Raw genomic sequence first — 23667 nt, forward strand, 5'->3', positions numbered from 1 at the left:
CCTTGGGCCTCACGCCCACATCTGCCCTATTGGGGCAAGTGTTTCAAAGCTCTGTAGCTCCACCGATAAGTGTCTGGAGGCACCCCCACTCTGCCAGGAAGCGTCCTGCACACAAGCACTCAGCTTTCTTGCTCTGTGGGCCTGCAAGCCTAGCTCCACTGATAAGTGCCCAGACGCACCCGACTCCACCAGGAAGCCTCCTGTGCACAGGCATTCAGCTCTCTTGCTCCATGGATCAGCTTCAGCGCGGTCTCTCTCTGGTCTCTTGGTTCTGCTGCTGTTGGTTCACTGCTGTAGCTGCTTCTCTGGTGCTGCAGATTCTCTGCTATGCTGGTTCTTTGCCACTGTTGCAACTCTATCTATTCACAGTTTCAAAACCTCTTCCACATTTTAGGTGTCTGTTACAGCAGCACCCAACTCTCTGGGTACCAAATTCTGTTTTAGTCATCTAGTGCTGCTGTAATGGAAATACCACAAGTGGGTGGCTTTAATAAAGAGAAGTTTATTTTCTCACAGTAAAGTATGCTAAAAGTCCAAAATTCAGGGTGTCAGCTCCAGGGGAAGTCTTTTTCTCTCTGTCGGCTCTAGAGGAAGGTTCTTGTCCTCAATCTTCCCATGGTCGAGGAGCTTCTCAGGCACAGGAACCCTGGGTCCAAAGGATGTGCTCTACTCCCGGTGCTGTTTTCTTGGTGGTAAGAAGTCCCCCTTTCTCTCTGCTCGCTTATTTCTTTTGTATCTCAAGAGATTGCCTCAAGACACAATCCAGTCATGTAGGTTGAGTCCTGCCTCACTAATACAACTGCCTCTGTGCTCCCTCATTAACATCATAGAGGCAGGATTTACAATATATATGGAAATCACACCATGCTAAGAATCATGGCCCGGACAAATTGATACACACATTTTGTGGGAGACATAATTCAATCCATGACATCTAATATTATTGTGGACCCATCTCTCTTTTCAAAGCTGTTAGAGTTTGTTTTATGTATTTTGGAGTGCTGTCATTAGGTGCCTAAATATTTATTATGGTTATGTCCTCCTGATATCTTGACCCTTTAATCCTTGTATAGTGCTTTCCTTATCCTTTGTGGTGGATTTTACTTTAAAGTCTATTTTGTCAGAAATTAATATTGTCATTCCTGCTCTTTTTTGATTGTTGTTTGCTTGATATATATTTTTTCCATCCTTTGCGTTTTAGTTTGTGTCTTTAAGTCTAGCTGCTCTTAAAATTGTCTCTTTATCTTTGATTTTGGCAAGTTTGATTATAATATGTCTTTGTGACACTCTTTGGGAATCTGCATTGTGTGGGGTTAGATGATCATCTTGGATAGATATCTTTTCATGTTTCATGATATCAGGGAAGTTATCAGACAACAAACCAACAATTTTTTCTGTATTTTCTGTTTTTATCCCCTGTTCTAGTACTCCAATTCCTCTTGATGGAGTCCCACATAATTCTTAGGTTCTCTTCACTTTTTAAAATTCTTTTATCTGATTTTTCCTCAAGTATGTTGGTGCTTTATCTTCAGTCTCACTAATTCTGAGTTCCATTGCCTCAATTCAGCTCCTATGAATCTTTTCAGTTGTCTAATTCTGAAATTTATTCTTCTGGATTCTGTTTGCTTTCTCTCTATGGATTCTTGCAGCCTGTTAAATTTGTCATTATGCTCTTCTCTAATCTTCTTAAGTTCCCCTATTGCTTTGTCTTCCTTGGCTTGTTCTGCATTTTGCCTGATCTCCTTCCTGATCTCTTGAAGAGTTCTATATATTAATCTTTTATATTTTACCCCACAGTAACTCCAGAAAGTTCCCTTCATCTGGGGATTTCTTGAACCTTTGTTTTGGGAGCTTGCTGAAGTCAACATGGTCTGCCTCTTTATGTGATTTGATATTGATTATTGTCTCTAAGCCATCAATAAGTTATTGTATTCATTTTATGTTTGCTTACTGTGTCCTAAATTGTTTTTTTTTTTTTTTTTTGGTATGCTCAAATAGCCTGCTTGAGTGAGCTAGTTTGATTATTGGCGGCTTTGAAGTTCTAATATCCTGTCACCAGGTGGTTAGATTTGTTCCCTGGTAAGCGAGCCCAGAAGTCTGTTTACTTTTCTTGTATGTATCAGCTCAGGTGTCCAGAGAGTCAGTCACTCACAGTCGTATATGGGTGGGGGTGATTGGTGTTGGCACAGGTATCTGGCTGCAGTGGGGGATCATGTGCTGAACAGGGCAGAGGGCTGACAGCTGCCCCTGAGTGTCTGAGAGGAAAGTGTGTCCCTGTTCCCTAGAGCAAGTATGTCGGTAGTTTTTACAGCTGGAGTAGTGCCCTAATGTTGTTGGCTATAAGGAATGAGAGGCATCACTTATTCTTAGACCCCTGTCGTGGGTGACTAGGTGGTGTGGGTGGAGTCTCCAGTACTCAGATCACTGATGTGTGTAGGTGAGGTCCCCGGTTAATGGGCAGAGTGGTGTCAAATGTCACAAACTTGCCACAGCTGTTAAAATGGGCTCACACAAGTCTCTGCAGGGATGAAAGGCATTCAAAGTCTGTGAACCACTTATGCCTGTGCCTAAGAGAAGGACCTATGCCTGCCCAGAATTTCTGGCTTAGGGGAGCTGATAGATTATTTTTTCCCCTGTTTGTTTTCTGTTCCCTCTCCAAGGCTGGGAGAATGCTTCAGGTGTGGTGGGTTCTACTTCAAACTCAGGGGATACAGCAATCTCTGAAGCAGGCTCAGACCCAGTGCAGAGCAGGAAGAGGGCATGTAAACGGGAGAGAGGTTTTTCCCAATGTGGTGTTTTTTTGAATTGCGTAGTAGGTTAGATGCATGTACTTATCTTTTACTGATTAAACACCACTTTTCACTGATTCTGGAGGTATGAGTGAACTCTCTGCTGCTCTGTCTCTCCCAGTGTATAAAACACATCCCAAATGACACTGCTTGCCTCACTGTGCTTGTGCCAGCAGATCTGGCATGCAGGGTGCTGGTTCCCACCAGGCCAAGTCTGGCAACTCCTCGCTGCTACTGCACCATCTCTCCCTCCTCCTGCTACTCAGTCCAGTTCTTCAACTTTGCCTTTGATGTTCAGGGCTCCTAGATTGTCATATATAATAGATCCACTTGTTTTTTCAGGTCTTTTCTGTAAGAGGGACCACAGGAAGCGTCTGACTACTCTGCCATCCTGGCCCTGCCTCAGCTTTCATGTTTCAACTGAAAGAAAGAAAAATTTCCTTTTTTGTTTTTTACGTGATATTATACTACTGCCTTTTTTTCCTCTAGAATAAGATACTATGATGGTGCTTATAGGTACATGTGGAGTATAGAGAGTTATTATTTGCATAAAGAATGAAGTAGTTGGCCTGACCAGTAGTGTTCTCCTGGACAATCTAATCACTGTAGCCTGCATATTGTAGCACATAGTTCTTTGAGAATCTTTTGAAAACTACATATCTAATAAATTAAATTGTCCTCATGCACATACAAGGGAAGGAACAAACACGCAAAAAAACTTGCTTACGATTTAAGGAGTTCACAGATTTTCTAAAGTTGACCTGTGGACGTGATTCGTGAGGGTCTTTGTTCCTGGCCAAGCTCATCTAAATCATTTAATGCTATTCTTATCATTTTATGTTATCATTTTACTTTTAACATTTTGTCATAACTAATGTTTCTTTTGATCTGCTTGAGAGATGATTTATATCCTCATGTCACAGCATGTACATATTTGATAGTTTAATTATAATGTCAGGAGAAATTAATTACCATCCACGCACCTACCTTATAGATCTCTTTAATAGACTTAACTTGCTTTTCAATGTTGAATTTTAGAAAAAAAATCTCACTATGTTGTAAATGGGGGCGATACCCTTGTGAAGATAGAGCATACAATTTCCTAGAGTAATGTTTTATTATGTCACATTTGTTGAAAAAAATAGAAGGATACTGTGCAGTCTAGAATTTAAGGTTTCTGAATATAGACTATGTAGACATTATGAAAACTACTTAAAATTCATATTAGAGGAAGAAGAGGTAATAAATGGGAAGCTCCAAAAATTGCCTTTAAATTTAAAACTTTGATTAACTTTCATAACCTGTGGTCCATTTAGTGTGCAACACAAGGTCATGGAATAATTTCTCCAACAACAAAATAATTTCTCCAACAATGTGTTTTTTAATTTTTTATCTATCTTATGGGTTAATTCCCCACCTCGTTCCTTTTCTTGGCATGTGAGTCTCCTGGGTCTTTTTTATTAGTATAAACATTGTGAAGTTGAAATTATTGTTTAAAACTGATGATAGTGACAATCACATGCTTCTACGGAAAAATACCTTGTAGTAATAGAATGACCACATTGGTCCCACCTCATCATGCTACAGCCGTAGTTACATAACAGAACAGTAAAAGTTCACCCTGAATTCACCACACTGGATAGCAGATTCCTCCAATTAGGGGTTGTAAGTGAGATCCTTACAGACATAGGAACTGTGCTGGCCTAGGAAACAGAGTTTCTCAACTGGAAGGACTATTGTCTCCTTTTGTCTAATGCATAATCCTATTCCTCATCAAAGCATTCCTCCATTTTCACTTCTTTCATGATGTATATCCATATTTCCATTCCTCAAATCATCATAGCAATTTAGGTCTCACTTATGCCTCTAACTGAGGCTGATATTTTTAGACAAGTGTGCCCATATCTTATCTCCTCTACCAAACTGTCAGTAATGTAAAAGGAAGTATTTTGTTGTATCTACTTTTTTTTTTTTTCACTTATTTGCCCCTTCCATTGTAATCTATATGTCTGACACAGTAAACAGCATGCAGTGGATGACTAATAAATGTGTCTTAACTTTAATTGAATGCTCTGCCCAGTTAAAGACAACAAATAAAAGTACACATGAAAGTGTAGCAATATTTATGTTCCCTGAGTGTTTAAAGCCACAACAATCATTTATTTTGCTCATACATCTGCAATTTGGGAGAGGGCATTGTGAGGGCGTTTTGTCTGCTCCCTGCAATGTCATCTGGGCAACTTGACTGGTGCTGAAGTATTCGCTTCTAAAATGGAAACATGTTGCTGGAAGATGGCTAGGAGCTGAGCCAGGGCTGTGGACTGGGAGGTTTAGCTCTCCATGTAAGCCTCTCTGTGGAGTTACTCGGGCTTTTTCACATCATGGTGGCTGAGTACACATCCTGAATATTCTAAGACACAGGTAGCAGAAGCTGCTATTCTTTTAAGGTGTAGCATCACTAGGCTCTATTCTTTTGGTCAAAGTAGTCGTATGATCACACGCAGATCCAAGGGGAGGAGACATGGACCCCACATCTCAATAGAAAGTGCTCAAAGTATTTGTGATTACCTCTAATTTTATATAGTCTGCCCTTTGGCTGGAAGTTATTTACATTCTTCCCAAGGGCAATATATAGGAATCCCCTCCCATTACTTTCCAAAGTTGCATCCAATTATAGGATCCAGTTGCCTCAGACTCAAGATCCAGGATCTCTCATCTAAATCAAGTCCAGATAGTGATGAGCCCTTTAGATGAAGTTTCTTTCGATCTGAAAACCTGTAAACTAAAAATGCTAGTTATCTGTTCCTGACAAACCCAACATAAGATTACAATGATAAGACAGGCATAGGATTACTTCCATAGACACTTCCTTTCAAAAAAAGGGGAAAGGAGATACAAAGCAGTCATTGACCTATAACAGTTCCGAAACTCATCTGGGCACGTTTCCAGTCCTTCCATTACAGCTTGTTCCTCCTTCCAGGAAGAATTCTTCATAAGTCTTGGCACTAACCTCTGGGCTTTTCTTCCCCACCCTTGGAGTCATCCTCTCTTTTCCATAAGAAATAGCCAATATTTGCAGATGAGTAGTTTTCTCGGTTTCCATCTAAGAAGGTTGTGGGTTCAAAGGTCTGTTTTCATTTTTACTGTCTCTGTCCCTTTTAGCACAAGTTAGTATAATTCTTATTTGTGTGTGTGTGTGTGTGGATTTCTTATATATCAATTTATAATTAGATTATTGGACAAAAATCAGGACTCAGACTTCTTGCTTTATTATGCCTCTCCTGTTAAGCTACTGTACGATTAACTCTCTTAAGTATCTTAAAAGTTCTATTGTTTAACTCAGAGGGTTTATGAGACATGCCCTTAAGATACTTAGAAGTCTTATTAGATTTGATAGCGTAAAATATTTCTGAGTTCTAGTAATATTTCTTACAGCCATGTTCTTGAGATCTTTACCCTGAGGCAATGGCTTCTTGATAGCACCTTGGCTTTGATCTTTTCCCAGAAGCTATTTATTACTTTGATAATTTTTGTTAGGGCAGACTAGGAATGAGAAACAGCTTTCTTTGCAAAGACAGCAACTCCTGGACTCTTTCTATTTCCTCTCAATTTTTCTCAAAAATTTATCATCACCTTCTTTTATTTATCTCTCTCCTCATATTTTATCAGAACTTTAAACTTAGTATCTTTTTTCTAGAAATCTCCTCAGGTAGGCTCATGAGTTTTTTATATACCCTTCTTATCTCAATGCTATGGTATGTGATAGCACAGCCAAACTTCCCAACAATGCAAATAAAGTTCCCTTTTTTACCAAACTCTAATAACATTTTTCTCTCTGTTCTTCAAGTTTTACCCATAATCTCCTCAAGGCCCTTCCGGTTTTCCATAACAGACTCCTCAACCTTATAGTTTCCGTCAAAGAGAGGAATTAACAGCAGATATCTTGCTTTAATTTTGGGATTTTCTTATCCACAAATATGGAAACCCTGGTGGTGTAGTGGTTAATTGCTACAGCTGCTAACCAAAGGTTTGGCGGTTCGAATCTGCCAGGCACTCCTTGGAAACTCTATGGGGCAGTTCTATTCTGTCCTATAGGGTCACTATGAGTTGGAATCGACTCGACGTACTGGATTTGGTTTTTTTTTCTTACCCTTGAAACCAAATATTCACATTAAAGAAATCCTTGGCCAAAATTAATCCTTCAGCAGCTTTTCTTTCACCTGAAATTGAAGTTGCAAATCCTTTCTTTCTTGTTTGAAGTCGAGCTCACTAAATTTGAATTTCAAAAGGTATGGCTGGGTGGAGGGCCAGGGAATATCTTGTGAAGTAATATCCAGGGATCTCCATAAAAAGGGAAAGGCAGGGTTCAATCAAGATTAGCCATTGGTTGATCTTCTGTATTTCTCCCTCCTCTTCTCTTTAGCTTATAAAGAGAAGAAACAAAAAATTATTTTTATTTTTTTTCTTCTTTTTATAAGCTCCGTCGCATCTAGCTTCTTCGAGCCACTGTTTTTTCTGGAATCAAAATGGTCTCCCTATTTGCATTAGAATAAGTGCTCAGAAAAAACCCTATGTTCAAATTTTGGTGAGTTTTGATGATTTTAGAAGTTCTTTCCATCATCAAATCTCAAAATCAAGGCCACATATTTTAAGTTTTCATTACAAGAGCACATTGATTTTAGATACAAAATTATGTTCTGGTTATTTATTGTTGCATTACAAAAGGGCAAAAAAGTTATTTGTTTAAAATACTCACACTCATTTATTTTGTACATAAATCTGCAATTTGGTCAAGGCTCAGTGGAGACAACCTGTATATGCTCCATATGGGGTAATTTAGGAGTTAAAATTGGAGCCATTATTCCCTGTCTTTAAGTATAAAGGATGTGGCCCAGCTGGAGCTGGACTCCCAAAAGCTCACAAGGACACATCATTTGGGCCCTGAGGTATAAAAACAACTGCTAGGACATTCTTGGAAAACATCTTTTAGGGAATCTTTCATATAAACATATCATAAACAGAGCGCAAAAGACCCACATGTTTTCTACTCTTACCTTTATCTGTTAGCATTTAGTAAAGAGTAAGATTTGTTAGACCAATAAAGACCCTCTTGACTGTTGTCACTGAAATATGTACCAATAATTATTAAGAAAGGCAATTCAAAATGTAGAATCAAGGTGATTTAGCAGTTTTTAGGCAATCTGTGAAAAGGTGAAGCTTCCAGTGATTTTATCTATTCCTTAATGTTAATATATACTGCTGAGTCTGTAACATTCTTTGGACTTAGAGAAACAGCTCTGGCAGCATGCTTGTCCATTTCCCACTTTTGTCTCTTTGCACATATGGGATCAGATAGGGATGCCTCACCTGGAGCTGTAGGATCCACTTCCAAGACTGTTCAGTTTTGTGGCCAGGAAGTTGACTGTTGGCTGTGTGCTCAGCTGGGACTAATCAGTTAATAGACTTCATTTTTGGGAGGGGTTTGAGGCCTGTAGAAAAATTGAGCATAGTGTATTGAGATTTCCCTTGTACAGCCTTTCCTCGTGTACACAATTTCCCTTATTATTAACAACTTTCATTAGTTTGGTACCTTTGTTAAAAAATAAAAGAATGGGTGTTCCAAGGAGAGTAAATGGAAGATGGGAGACTCTAGAGAACAGGGCTTAAAAACTGATAATGAAATAGTTCTGCTATAATCTATCGGTTGAAGGGGTCTATGCTGTGATGGATCGCTTTTATATGGCCTTTCTCACCATAATCTTGTAACTCCCTCCAAATTACTGGGTAAGACTATGCAAATGAGGTGCTTGTGGCTCACCAAAGTGATTGGATAGATTGCTAATAGTGCAAACAAGGTGCATGGCATCTTTGTGGGGGTGGCACCATGCAAATAAAGTGTATGGAACCCTAACCAGGGTCTTGGTCAGTTTTACCATCCTACTGGGCTTAAAATGAGCCATCCCAGAGGTGGAAAAGGGCGGAACTCATTCCCACCAAGAAAGAAGGGCTAGGAGTGAAGCGTTTTCTTTCCGCCTGGGATCCCTGTGCTGAGAACCTCCTAGGCCCAGGAGACAGGGAGAAAAAAGGAACTGTAACACTGAAGACAGCAGGAGACTGCAGCACAGCAGTAGCAAGAGCAATAGTGCTGTGAGACGATGGGAACCAGGAGACTGGTGAGAGACGGCTGTGGTGGGGCTTACTGTCCCACGGAGCTAGGAGCTTTGTAACACTTGCTCGAGCAGGGCAGGGGTGAGGTCAAAAGGCCAAGGGCCAGAGAGAAACCTGCCTGTGGCATGGCTGGTGAGAAGCTGTCCTGATTGAGGAACTGTGTCTAGTGCTGCTATAACAGAAATACCACATGTGGTTGGCTTTAACAAACAGAAATTTATTCTCTTACAGTTCTGGAGGCTAAAAGCCTGAATTCATGACAACAGCTCCAGGGGAAGTCTTTCTGTCTCTGTTAGCTCCGGTGGAAGGTCCTTGTTATCAATCTTTCCCTGGTTTAGAAGCATCATAGCACAGGGGCCTTGGTGTGCTCTGTTCCCAGCTGTGCTTTCTTGGTGGTGGGAGGTTTCCCTGTCTCTCTGCTTGCTTTTCTCTTTTATATCTCAAAAAAGATTGACTCAAGATGCAACTTAATCTTGTAGATTGAGTCCTGCCTCAGTAACATTACTGCCTCTAAACCTGCCTCATTAATATCATAGAACTAGGATTTATAACACATAGGAAAATCACAACAGATGACAAAATGGTGGACAACCACACAATAGTGGGAATCATGGGCTAGCCAAGTTGATACATATTTTAGTTTTTTTTTTTTTAATTCAAGTCACAACATTCCACTCTTTGGCTTCTCAAAATTCGTTTCCTTGCCACATGTAAACCACATTCATCACATCATATTATAGTAAAAGTCTTAAATCAACTCCAAGTCCAAAATTCCGAAAAATTCCACTTCATTTGCAAAATCTAGGATGCAAGTGGTCTGCTTCCAAATACAATGATGCAACAGGAGCAAGGTACACATTTTCATTACAAATGAGAGAAATTGGAGGGAAATAAGGGATAACAGCCACCAAGCAAGTCAGCACTTACGAGTAGGCCTCATGTATCCCTGAGACTCATCATGTATTTCTAGCATTTGTCTCATTTGCAGCATCGCTTTCTGGATTACAGATAGAATGAAGCAATACGCAATCTGAAATTGTGTGTACCAGGGCACTTTCACATTTTTATCCATACCCCAATAATTACTGATTGATTAACTGAGTAAATGTTTAACAGGATCACATGTATTCCAGAAACAAACATGTTTCCTGAGTGTCTGAAAGACGTTATATCACTTCTGCAATTCTAACATTCCCTCCATTCTTTTTTTTTTATTGTGCTTCTAGTGAAAGTTTACAAGTCAAGTCAGTCTCTCATACAGAAATTTATATACACCTTGCTATATACTCCTAATTGCTCTCCTCCAAATAAGACAGCACACTCCTTCCCTCCACTCTCTCTTTTTGTGTCCATTCCACCAGCTTCTGACCCCCTCTGCCCTCTCATCTCCCCTCCTCGGGAGCTGCCCACATAGTCTCATGTGTCTACTTGATCTAAGAAGCTCACTCCTCATCGATATCATTTTCTATCCCATTGTTCAGTCCAATCCCTATCTGAAAAGTTGGCTTTGGGAATGGTTCCTGTCGGGCTAACAGAAGATCTGGGGACCATGACCACCAGGGTCCCTCTAGTCTCAGTCAGACCATTAAGTCTTTTTACGAGAATTTAGGGTATGCATCCTACTGCTCTCCTCCTCCCTCAGGGGTTCTATGATGTGTTCCCTGTCTGGGCAGTCATCAGTTGTAGCCAGGCACCATCTAGTTCTTTTGGTCTCAGGCTGATGGAGTCTATGGTTTACGTGGCCCTTTCTGTCTCCTGGGCTCATAATTACCTTGTGTCTTTGGTGTTCCTCATTTTCCTTTGCTTCAGGTGGGTTGAGACTCATTGATGCGTCTTAGATGGTCACTTGCTAGTGTTTAAGACCCTAGACGCCGCTCTCCAAAGTGGGATGCGGAGTGTTTTCTTAATAGATTCTGTTATGCCAAATGAGTTAGATGTCCCCTGAGACCATGATCCCCAACCCCCGTACCTGCTACGCTGGCCTTTGAAGCATTCGGTTTATTTAGGAAACTTCTTTGCTTTTGGTTTAGTTCAGTTATGCTGACCTCTCCTGCACTGTGTGTTGTCTTTTCCTTCACCTGAAATACTTCTTATCTACTATTTAATTAGTGGATACTCCTCTTCCTCCCTCGGTCCACCCCTCTCGTAACCATCAAAGAATATATTCTTCTCTGTTTAAACTATTTCTCGAGTTCTTATAATACTGGTCTTATACAATATTTGTCCTTTTGCAACTGACTAATTTCACTCAGCATAATGCTTTCCAGATTCCTCCATCTTATGAAATGTTTCACAGATTCATCACTACTGTTCTTTATCAATGCGTAGTATTCCATTGTGTGACTATACCATAATAATTTATTTATCCATTCATCCATTGATGGGCACCTTGGTTGCTTCCATCTTTTTGCTGTTGTAAATAGTGCGGCAATGAACATGGGTGTGCATATATCTGTTTGTGTAAAAGCTCTTATTTCTCTAGGATATATTCCAAAGAGTGGGATTGCTGGATCATATGGTAGTTCTATTTCTAGTTTTTTAAGGAAGCTCCAAATTGATTTCCAAAGTGGTTGTACCATTTTGCATTCCCACCAGCAGAGGATAAGTGTTCCAGTCTCTCCACAACCTCTCCAACATTTATTATTTTGTGTGTTTTGGATTAATGTCAGCCTTGTTGGAGTGAGATGGAATCTCATTTTAGTTTTGATTTGTATTTCTCTAATGGCTAATGATCGTAAGCATTTCTTCATGCATCTGTTACCTACCTGAATTTCTTCTTTATTGAAGTTCCTGTTCATATCTTTTGCCCATGTTTTACTTGGTTATTTGCCTTTTTGTAACTGAGTTTTTGCAGTATGTAGATTTTAGAGATTAGGCACTGAATGGAAATGTCATAGCTAAAAACTTTTTCCTAGTCTGTAGGTAATCTTTTTACTCTTTTGGTGAAGTCTTTGGATGAGCATAGTTGTTTGATTTTTGGAGCTCCCAGTTATCTAGTTTTTCTTCTGCATTGTTAGTAATGTTTTGTATACTGTTTATGCCATTTTTAGGGATCCTAATGTTGTCCTTTTTTTTTTTTTCCATGATCTTTATACTTTTAGATTTTATATTCAGGTCTTTGATCCATTTTGAGTTTGTTTTTGTGCATGGTGTGAGGTATGGGTCTTGTTTCATTTTTTTGCAGATGGATATATAGTTATGCCAGCACCATTTGTTAAAAAGACTGTCTTTTCCCCCATTTAACTGACTTAGAGCCTTTGTCAAATATCAACTGCTCATATGTGGATGGATTTATGTCTGGATTCTCAATTCTGTTCCACTGGTCTATGTTATCTGTAGTTGTACAAGTACCAAGCTGTTTTGACTACTGTGGCGGTATAATAGGTTCTAAAATCAGGTAGAGTGAGGCCTCCCACTTTGTTCTTCTTTTTCAATAATCCTTTACTTATCCACGGCCTCTTTCCCTTTCATATGAAGTTGGTGATTTGTTTCTCCATCTCGTTAAAAAATGTCATTGGAGATTGGATCGGAATTGCTTTGTATCTACAGATTGCTTTTGGTAAAATAGACATTTTTACAATTTTAAGCCTTCCTATCCACAATCAAGGTATGTTTTTCCACTTATGTAGTTCTCTTTTGGTTTCTTACAGTAGTGTTTTGTAGTTTTCTCTGTATAAGTTTTTACATCTCTGGTAAGATTTATTCCTAAGTATTTTATTTTCTTGGGGGCTACTGTAAATGGTATTGATTTGGTGATTTCCTCTTCGAAGTTCCTTTCGTTGGTGTAGAGGAATCCAACTGATTTTTTATGTTTATCTTGTGTGTTGATACTCTGCTGAACTCTCAGTTTCAGTAGTTTTCTTGAGGATTCCTTAGGGTTTTCTGTGTGTAAGATCATGTCATCTCCAAATAGAAATACTTTTACTTCTTCCTTGCCAACCTGGATGCCCTTTATTTCTTTATCTAGCATAATTGCTCTGGGTAGGACCTCCAGCACAATGTTAAATAAGGGTGATGATAAAAGGCATCTTTGTCTGGTTCCCGATCTCAAGGGTAATGCTTTCAGACTCTCTCCATTTAGGATGATGTTGGCCATTGGCTTTGTATAAATGCCCTTTACTTTTTTGAGTAATTTACCTTGTATTCCTATTTTGCTGAGAGTTTTTATCATGAATGGGTGTTGAACTTTGTCAAATGCCTTTTCTGCATCAATTGATAAGATCATATGATTCTTGTCTATTGTTTTATTGATATGATAGATTACGTTAATTGTTTTTCTAATGTTGAACCATGCTTGCATACCTGGTATGAATCCCACTTGGTCATGGTGAATTATTTCTTTGATATGTTGTTGAATTCTATTGGCTAGAATTTTGTTGAAGATTTTTGCATCTACGTTCATTTGGGATATAGGTCTATAATTTTCTTTTTTTGTGGTGTCTTTACCTTGTTTTGGTATCAGAGATATGGTGGCTTCATACAATGAGTTTGGGAGTATTCTATCTTTTCTGTGCTCTGAAATACCTTTAGTAGTAGCGGTGTTAACTCTTTTCTGAAAGTTTGGTAGGGCTCTGCAATGAAGCTGTCAGGGCCGGGGCTTTTTTTTTTGTTGTTGGGAGTTTTTCGATGACCTTTTCAATCTCTTCTGTAGTTATGGGTCTATTTAGTTCTACCCCTGTTTGTGTTAGTTTAGGTAGGTAGTGTGTTTCTAGGAATTCATCCATTTCTTCTAGGTTTTCAAATTTGTTAGAGTATAATTTTTTGTAGTAATCTGATATGATTCTTTTAATTTCAGTTGGGTCTGTTGTAATATCACCGATCTTCTTTCTTATTCCGGTTATTTGCTTCCTCTCCTGTTTTTCTTTTGTCAGTTTGGCTAGTGGTTTATCAATTTTGTTAATTTTTGCAAAGAACCAGCTTTTGGTCTTGTTAATTATCTCTATTGTTTTTCTGTTTCCTATTTCATTTAATTCTGCTCTAATTTTTATTATTTGCTTTCTTCTGGTGCCTGAGGGTTTCTTTTGTTGCTCTCTTTCTACTTGTTCAAGTTTTAGGGATAATTCTTTGATATTGGCCCTTTTTTGTTTTTTTATGTGTGCATTTGTTGATGTAAATTGGTCGCTGAGCACCGCTTTTGCTGTGTCCCAAAGGTTCTGATAGGAAGTGTTTTCATTCTCATTGGATTCTCTGAATTTCTTTATTCCATCCTTAATGTCTTCTATAATCCAGTCTTTTCTGAGCAGGGTATTGTTCAGTTTCCATGTTTGATTTCTTTTCCCTGCTTTTTTTGTTATTGATTTCTACTTTTATGGCCTCATGGTGAGAGAAGATGTTTTGTAATATTTCAATATTTTGGATTCTGCTAAGGCTTCCTTTGTCACCTAATATGTGGTCTCTTCTAGAGAATGTTCCACGTGCACTAGAAAAGAAAGTATACTTGGCTGCTGTTGAATGGAGTGTTCTGTATATGTCTATGAGGTGAAGTTGGTTGATTGTGGCATTTATATCTTCTGTGTCTTTATTGAGCTTCTTTCTGGATGTCCTGTCCACCAACAGTTGTGTTGACCTCTCCTACTATAATTGTGGAACTCTCTATTTCACTTTTCAATGCTGTTAGAGTTTGTTTTATGTATCTTGCAGCCCTATCATTGGGTGCATAAATATTTAATATGGTTATATCCTCCTGTTATATTGTCCCTTTAATCATTATATAGTGTCCTTCCTTATCCTGTGTGGTAGATTTAACTTTTAAACCTATTTTGCCAGAAAATAATATTGCCACCTCTGCTCTTTTTTGATTGTTATTTGCTTGATATATTTTTTCCATTCTTTGAGTTTTAGTTTGTTTTTGTCTCTAAGCCTAAGGTGAGTCTCTTGTTGGCAGCATATAGATGGATTATGTTTTTTATTCCATTCTGCCACTCTGTGTCTCTCTATTGGTGCATTTAGTCCATTTACATTCAGTGTAATTATGGAGAGGTATTTTTATGAATTCAGTGCTATCATTTTGACGTCTTTTTTTGTGTGTTATTGACAGTTTCTTTTTCCCAGTTAATTTTTTATTTTGCTGAGTAGTTTATATTTATATATTGTCTTTTCCTCATATTTGTTGTTGATTTTGTTTCTGCTAAGTCTATTTTTTTCCTGTATTTTATTTTGATGTTTAGGATAGTTATTCTCCTTCGTGGTTACCTTAATTTTCCCCCCCAATTTCTAAATTTCAACGTTACTTTTATTTCTTTGTATCACCTTGTCTTCCTCTCCATATGAAAGATCTATGACTACGTTTCTTAAAAAAAAAAAAAAAAAAATTAGTCCCTCTTTATTGTTTTAATGTTGTCTTCTTTTACATAAGAACATCACTGTTTCCCTGTTTTGAGCACTTTTTAAATTTTTATTTATTTTGTGATTTCCCTGCCTGGGTTGAGGTCTTATTGCTCTGTTCAGTGTTCTGTCGTTGTTTGATAACTGATATTACTGATTTTCTAACCAAAGGACTCCGTTTAATATTCCTTGTAGTTTTGTTTTGGTTTTTACAAATTCCCTAAACTCGTGTTTATCTGGAAATGTCCTAATTTCACCTTCATATTTAAGAGACAGTTTTGCCAGATATATGATTCTTGGCTGGCAATTTTCTTCCTTCGATACATTATTTAAGGCATCGCATTGCTTTCTTGCCTGCATGGTTTCTGCCAAGTAGTCCGAGCTTATTCTTATTGACTCTCCTTTGTAGGTGACTTTTCATTTATCCCTAGCTGCTCTTAAATTTCTCTCTTTATCTTTGGTTTTCCCAAGTTTGATTATAATATGTCTTGGTGACTTTCTTTTAACATCTACTTTGTATGGTGTTCAGTGAGAATCTTGGATAGATATCTTCTCATCTTTTGTGATATCAAGGAAGTTTTCTGCCAACAAATCTTCAACAATTCTCTCTGTATTTTCTGTTATCTCTCCCTGTTCTGGTACTCCAATCACTCATAGTTTCTCTTGATAGAGTCCCACATGATTCTTAAGGTTTCTTAATTTTTTTAAATTCTTTTACCTGATTTTCTTCAAGTGTATTGGTGCCAAGTGCTTTATCTTCAAGTTCACCAATTCTGCCTTCCACTTGCTCAGTTCTGCTCCTCTGACTTTCTTTTGAGTTGTCTACTTCTGTAATTTTATTGTTAATTTTCTGAGCTTCTGATTGCTATCTTTCTATGGATTCTTGCAGCTTATTAAACTTTGCATTACGTTCTTGAATAACCTTTTTAATATCTTCAACTACTTTATCTCTGTGGTCCTTGGCTTATTCTGCATATTGCCTAATCTCCTTCTTAATTTCATTCCTGATGTCTTGAAGAGTTCTGTATATTAATCTTTTGAATTCTGTATCTGGTAATTCCAGGAAGGCACCTTCATCCAAAAGATCTGTTGATTCTTTGTTTTGAGAGCTTGTTGAGGTGATCATGGTCTGTTTCATTATATGACTTCATATTGACTGTTGTCTCTGAGCCATCTGTAAGTTATTGTATTAATTTATTTTATGTTTGCTTATTGTTTTTTACTGTATCCTAGCTTCTTGCTTTGTTTTGATATGCCCAAATGGGTTGCTTGAGTGAGCCAACTTTATTATTTTTGCCTTTGGCTCTCTGACGTCCTGTCACCAGATGGCTAGAGCTGTTATCAGGTATATCAGTCTATGAATTCATTCACTTTTCCTTTCTGAATTCAGCTGAGATGTCCAGGTAGCTGATCATCAAGTGTGTGGTACAGGTTCTGTCCTATAGTCTTAGAGGGGGAGGGGTGATTGATGTAGGTATTAGTATCTGGTTGCAGCAGGGGGTCAAACTCTAAACAAGGGGCTGAGAATCGCCCCCAAGTATCTCTCAGAAAAGTGCATCCCTGTTCACAAAAGCGTACGGGTGGGTGTGTTCTGCAGATGGACCATGGGCAGCCAGTGTTTTTGGTTTTAAGGACTGAGAGGTACCAGTTATTGTCGGACCCCTATTGTGGGTGGTTGGGTGACCTGAGTGGAACCACCAGTCCTTAGGCTGTTGATGTGGGTAGGTGAAATTGAGGACCCTGTTTAATAGGCAAAGCAATGTCAAACATCAAACACCCACCTCTCCACTGCACAGCTGTAACAGTTGTAGTCTGCGAACAAGAGCCTATTCTCCTGAAATAGGCCCACAAAGGTCCATGCAGGGGGGAAAGTTATTTGAAGTCCACAGACCATTTATGCCTGGACAGGATCCACTTCTCTCCTGAGCTCTCCAGGTTAGTGGTTCTGGCAAATTATCTTTCCCTCCAATTGCAAATTTATTTCTTCTGCAAGGCCAGGAGGATGGGTCCAGGTGCTCAACAGGGCCTATCTCAGGCCCAGGGAATTCAACAGCCACTGAAGCTGGCTTGGGGCAGGGGGTGCAGTAAAATATATGCAAGTCCTTAGCTTTTGCCAAGAGCACTGTTCATTTCTGTTTCTGGAGATGTGAGTAGGCTGTGCAGCTGACTGTTTCTGCCTGAGGAAACTGTGGCTGAAAACTACTACCAGCCCACTGCAGCCACTCTTGGAATGGTGCCTGAGGGCTCCCAGTGATTCAGGTCTGGTAACTACTGTCACTCAGTCTGTTTTCTAAGTTTGCCTTTGATGTTCAGGGCTCCTAGCTTGTCATAAATATAATCATTTCACTTTTTGTGGGGGGTCTTTGTTGTAAGAGGGTTCACAGGAATAGTCTGGCTATTCTGCCATCTTGACCCTTCCTCCTCTCCATTCTTTATATCTTTTTTCCTCTCTTCTACCTTTCCGAAGTGGGAAGGTGAAATGGCTTAACTGAACATCTTTTTTCGCCAAGCTAAGAATAAAAATTAAGCAGCATCAGGCAGAGAAACCCAAAGGATGCATTTTTCATTGGAGTATATATATGTATATAAAATATGTATATATCTATATCTATATGTACATATATAATGTGTATATCTACATATAATATGTATATCTATATCTATACTATATACAATATGTATATATATATCTATATTATATATAAAAAAAAACCCAGTGCCAGTATGTATATCTATATATCTATACATATAGAAACTAAATGCATTGCCATTGAGTCGATTCCTACAAAATAGCACCAGGGAAATCATTACCTCTCTAATTAGCCCCCAGAGAATATCTAAGAGGTAGCCAACTAATCCCCATGGTGTATTAGAAAAGGCCTTCTTTTTGACCAATTTATTTCCATAGTGTATTACTATGGTTCTACTTGCTGATTTTGGAAACAGTGGACACAGTTGGGTGCAATGTGGTAACTGGCTCCCTATGGAGGTGAGTATCTCAATTATCAACCAAGGCATTGAGGCCTCAGCAAATGTGAAAAGGAAGGACCATTGTTGATGCTCCTTGAGGCAATTGCTAAACTGTCCGTTGAAAAAATGCACAGGTGATAGTGTTCTGTGGAGTAATGTGGAGAATTTTCTTACATTGGTCCAGGGAGTTCCTGGAAAACAGAAGATGATTCCTGGAAGATCATGGCAAGGGAGATAATTTTGGCAGATCTCACTTGGACACCTTCACAGAAGTGTTTGAGAGTCAGGATACCTGCATACCACTGGGCACCAGAACCCTGATCTGAAGAAATGGAAAACTTCCATTATTACCTGAGGACTTTGATTTGCTAATTGAGGAAAGTTATGCTAGTCCAGTATTTTATTTGTATGTTATATTTAAAAAATTTTTGTTTTTCCCATGATTTAGTGATGGAAAGATAATACAAAATAAGTATTTAGTGAAAACTAGGAAATATAATAAAAAAACTGAAAGGACAGCTAAATGGATGAAAATATAAGGGACAAATAGAAGGGAGGGCCACAGGGTAAGTTTTGATTTTTCACAGGGAGGATATTGTATTAATTTTAGAGGCGAGAAAAACAAAACTGTATAGAATACATAGAATGTATGGAAACACAGAAACCGTTTTGACTTAGGAGACACATGGTGGTGAACAGTAGAACCAGGCTTCTATAGAATGAACTAATTGGAATCATTATTAATTAAAGAATGAACTATTTCATTTATTTATTCTTTAAGCACTTGTATCTCATTTATTTAAGTATTGGGTTATGTTCTGAAGGTAAAAGTGGAATAAGGTATAGTCTTCAACCTTGAGGTTCACAAATCTATTTGGAGGACAGGAAAAATAATTTGGTTATAACATGTAGAGCATTTTCATTAAAGCACGTGAAATTTAGAAACACTAAGAACTCTCTCTAGGCAGATTAGAGAATGTTCAACAATTTGTGACTTTAAAAAATGTGAACAATGAGTTGGCCACAGAATGTAAAAGGATATTGGAGTCTAAGATTGCTCTCCATTTCTCTTTCCCTTTTATTTTGAAACCCAAAGGCATGTATAGAGAACTGTATTTCTGTATGATGATGTCTTGATGGTAAGAGAGTTGGAGGGTGAGGTTGTGGATGCAGGTGGAGACAATGCATCAGGTGCCTTATTTTCTATCTTAAGAATTGATTTTACCCTACAGGTGCTAAAGAGTCATAGAGAAGCATAAAGAATAATTAATTCACCCATTCTACTTGTTAGACAGAAAATTAAATTACCTCTTCTGTTTTCTTTTTCTTCTTTCTGATTTTCCCAATCTTTTCTGTAAATCTGCAATACCCTCACATCTAAGCTCTTAACTTCCTTATTTCCAAATATTTTATGCAGCATCTTAGACTGGGTTGAGTGGAGCTGAAGTTTTCGATGGGTAATTTTATTTTCAAGTTTTAGTTCCCACAAGGTTTCCAAGGATGACTTTGAAAAGGCAAGTGACTAATGAGGGCCATGAAGTAGCCATTGAGTAACATGGCCTCTCTTTCCTTTCAGGAACTCCAACATTTTTTGGATACTAAGCTGCCTTTTCACACTGGGGAGGATCCTGTATGGGAGAAGATATCAAAGACAGGAGACCAGGAAATGGAAAGGTAAAGATATGGTGTCTCAGGTATTGTTCTAGTCAAACAGCATGCTGTGCATTCCTTATTTATAAGGTTTATAACTAAAACAATTTAAAAATATTTTGAAATTAGAAGTAAATCTCTTGATTCTAGTATCATTTAGAAATTTTGTAAAAACTTTGTCTAGGCTAGTATCTACTTAGGAATATAGAGACAGATCTTAGAAACAAAAGTTTGTTCAGTATCCAAGTCAGGTATATCATGGATAGGACATATGTTCAAATGGGCAACCAATGAATGCCGGAACAAAACTAAAGTATTCCAGCCATATGTTTTCTTTAAGGAGAAACAAGGTCTAATATCTTACAAGAGTTTGTATAAGGGTCATAAGGCTAATACTAAGGAAGTAGATGTAGTTCTCAATCAAATAAATGTTAGGAATGACTGTATGGAAATGGGTTCTGTTCTTACTCATGAAAGGAAACACTATTGTTTATGGGCAAGTGAACCAAAGACAGATACACTGATGTTGATCCAGATACAGGATGTATTAGAAGATGGGAGTGAGTCTTCAGGCGTCGGTATTATTCCTCATAGAGTATGATCTTTTATCAGTAATTTGGATAAAACAATAACCACTTAAAATCATAATTCAGATAAAAGCTTTTTTAGTAATTACACAACTAAAAATATTGAGCAGAGACTACATAAATCTTCAAGAAGGGGACATGAAACATGGGATTTATGTGAGCTAATGTCTGTATGCTTCATGTGAACACTCGTAGCCTTATTCATTGCTAAAATCATTTGTAGAAAAATAGCATATCAATTTAGAACAATTTCTTGTTCATTCACAATATTTTTTTTTTCTCTCTCCCATTGTTATTGTTTCTAATTCAAACTAGACTGGCACTCCCTACTTTAAGAGCGGTAATTATTCCTGGTTCTTCAGGTCCAAAGGTCTTTGAACCTGATCATACTGACTTTACTCCATGGGATCAGTCCTCCATGGCCAATTCCTCCTTTGTCACCGAGTTCCTATTGATGGGTTTCTCCAGCCTTGGGGAATTGCAGCTTGTCCTCTTTGTGGTTTTTCTCTCCCTCTATTTGATCATTCTGAGTGGAAACATCACCATTATCTCAGTTATCTGCCTAGATCACACCCTGCACACTCCTATGTACTTCTTTCTGTGTGTCCTTTCTGTCTCTGAGACCTTGTACACAATTGTAATCCTGCCCAAGATGCTCATCAACTTGCTCTCTGTACTCAGGACACTCTCCTTTATGAGTTGTGCCACCCAGATGTACTTCTTCCTTGGTTTTGCTGTCACCAATTGCCTTCTTCTGGGAGTGATGGGTTATGATCGCTATGCTGCCATCTGCCAACCATTGCGCTACCCCGTTCTCATGAGCCGGAGGGTATGTGGACAATTGGCAGTAATTACTATTATTTGTGGCTTCCTGACATCTCTGGTAGGAACAACTGTGGTGTTTAGCCTCCCTTTCTGTGGCCCCAACAAAGTTGACCACTACTTTTGTGATATTTCCCCTGTCATTCGCCTTGCCTGTGCCAATGCTCACGTTAATGAACTGGTCATCTTTATTGGTGGGGCCCTTGTGCTTCTTGTGCCCTTGCTCTTCATCTGCATCTCCTATGGCTTCATTGTCCGCACCATCCTGAAGATCCCATCTGCTGAAGGCAAGCGAAAAGCCTTCTCCACCTGTGCCTCCCATCTCACTGTGGTTATTGTCCACTATGGCTGTGCTTCCTCTGTCTACCTGAGGCCCTCAGCCAAACATACATCAGGCAAGGATAGGCTGGTGACAGTGACCTATACCATTATCACCCCGCTGTTGAACTCCATGGTATACAGCCTCAGGAACAAAGATGTCCAGATGGCTATTAGGAAAATGATTGGGAAGGCTGTTTTTTTTTCCTAAGAGTTTATAATGAGAATATTTTAAAAGTGTACATACACGTCTGTGACAATCAAAAATGGAACACTTCTTTTTTTTTAAGCCCTAAGACTGTTCTACTTAACTGTATAACTGTGTGGTTTTGGATGTCTGACATTGTGAGGCCTTAATGTTTTTGTATGTGAAGTAGGGATAATAATATTTTCTTCTCTGGGTGGTTGTAAAGAATCAGAGTAACTGGTAATGAATCATCACTCTCCACACCCTCCTCCTATTTCTCTAGATGTATAGTTCTCAAGAGGGTTTTAAAAACCATCATCTTTTGTCCTTTGGCTTGTTTACCATCAATCTCCATTGATCATGGTCTTTGCTTAGGATTATGCCCAGCCTAAAATGAGGTTCCCTAACCTGAAGGTGGCTTACATCTAACAGTGTGACCTGTTGGAGGAAAAAAGGTCACTATATTTGTAACTAGAAGATTTCAGATTAGACTCTGGCTAGGACATGATGTTGAGACTGCTACGTTCTTTGTACAGAAACAAGGATTTGATTATACAGAACAGTGACATAATTTTTCTTTCCTATTTCATAGGGTTTTTATTTGAACCAAATGGATAAAATAAAAGAAAACATGGGTAAAATGCGAAGCCACATAAAGTGCAAGACGATTGTTGTACAACCCGATCTAAATTTTAGACACCTCACATTCTTGGGAGCAGTTTTCTAGATATGCTGCAGCTTATCAATGTTATTTTAAAATAATAATGCATAAAACTGAAGCTCATATTTAATATGTGACCTCCTTTTTCACGGTAAAATGTAATTGTACTCTTTCTTATTAATTTTATTTTTGAATTGAAATGTATACAATTATAAATAATGTTCTATTTTTAAAGTACTACCACCTTTGTTGCTATATTTGTCTGCTATTTTTTGATCTTACAGTGATTTGTTTTTGAAGTTTTTATTCTTACTAGTCAAATAGTGAAGGCATTTAAGACACTGCAAGTCTGTATAAGTACAGTTTTGAGAACATCCATTACATTATTCTGCTCTCATTTTTTCCTAATAGGCAAGAAATAGTCATTTATTGAGCTTTTTTTTTTTAAGGAATAAGGTAATTATTATACACATTTCCTTGCTGATACTTAAAAAAAAAAACAAACTTCTATTATGCATTTCTAGCTTTGTTTTGTGTTAGTTTGAGAATGTGATTCATGTAAGTTCTATTATTTTTTTTTTAAGGTATTGAATTTTTTTGTGGTTTCTTCTGCATTATGTCTGGTCACTTAATATGGTGAGGCACTTTCATTTAGATTAAAATTTTAATATATTATAGATATTATCTTAATTGTATTATGAAAACTATTTTAGTATACAATATTGTCTTAGTCATCTAGTGCTGCTATAACAGAAATACCACAAGTGGATGGCTTTAACACAGAGAAATTTATTTCCTCACAGTAAAGCAGGCTAAAAGACCGAATTCAAGGTGTCAGCTCCAGGGGAAGATTTTTTTCTGTCTGTTGGCTCTGGAGGAAGGTCCTTGTCCTCAATCTTCCTGTGGTTGAGGATCTTCCCAGGCACAGGGGCCCCAGGTCCAAAGGATGTGCTCTACTCCCAGTGCTGCATTCTTGGTGGTATGAGGTCCCCAACTCTCTGCTTGTTTCCCTTTCCTTTTACCTTGAGAGAGAAAAGGTGGTGCAGGCCATGCCCTATGGAAACGCCCTTTACCTTGGATCACCCTAATACTCTCAACATACAATTAGAATCACACAAGGGAGGACAACCACACAATACTGAGAATCATGGCCTAACTAAGTTGATACACACATTTTTTGGGGACATAATT

The 23667-nt window shown here is 38.3% G+C and overlaps 1 protein-coding gene and 1 long non-coding RNA gene across 3 annotated transcripts; both read left to right on the forward strand.

The window, feature by feature from the left end:
* Positions 1-584: 584 nt before the first annotated feature.
* LOC135230816 (uncharacterized) lies at positions 585-22635 on the forward strand. 2 transcript variants are annotated; one of them, XR_010321564.1, is made up of 3 exons: positions 585-692; positions 19828-19925; positions 22408-22635. It is a non-coding gene; the product is annotated as an uncharacterized LOC135230816 (long non-coding RNA). The 2 variants fall into 2 exon arrangements; XR_010321565.1 differs by having other exon boundaries at positions 596-692; positions 18436-19925.
* On the forward strand, positions 20907-22412 carry LOC100655282 (olfactory receptor 10R2-like). The gene has a single exon (XM_003414964.3). It carries the CDS (start codon positions 20907-20909, stop codon positions 21837-21839), a length of 933 nt encoding a protein of 310 aa, XP_003415012.2. The 3' UTR covers positions 21840-22412.
* Positions 22636-23667: the final 1032 nt, after the last annotated feature.

The sequence above is a fragment of the Loxodonta africana genome, chromosome 3 (genome assembly GCF_030014295.1).
Source record: "Loxodonta africana isolate mLoxAfr1 chromosome 3, mLoxAfr1.hap2, whole genome shotgun sequence".
Classification (NCBI taxonomy): Eukaryota; Metazoa; Chordata; class Mammalia; order Proboscidea; family Elephantidae; genus Loxodonta; species Loxodonta africana.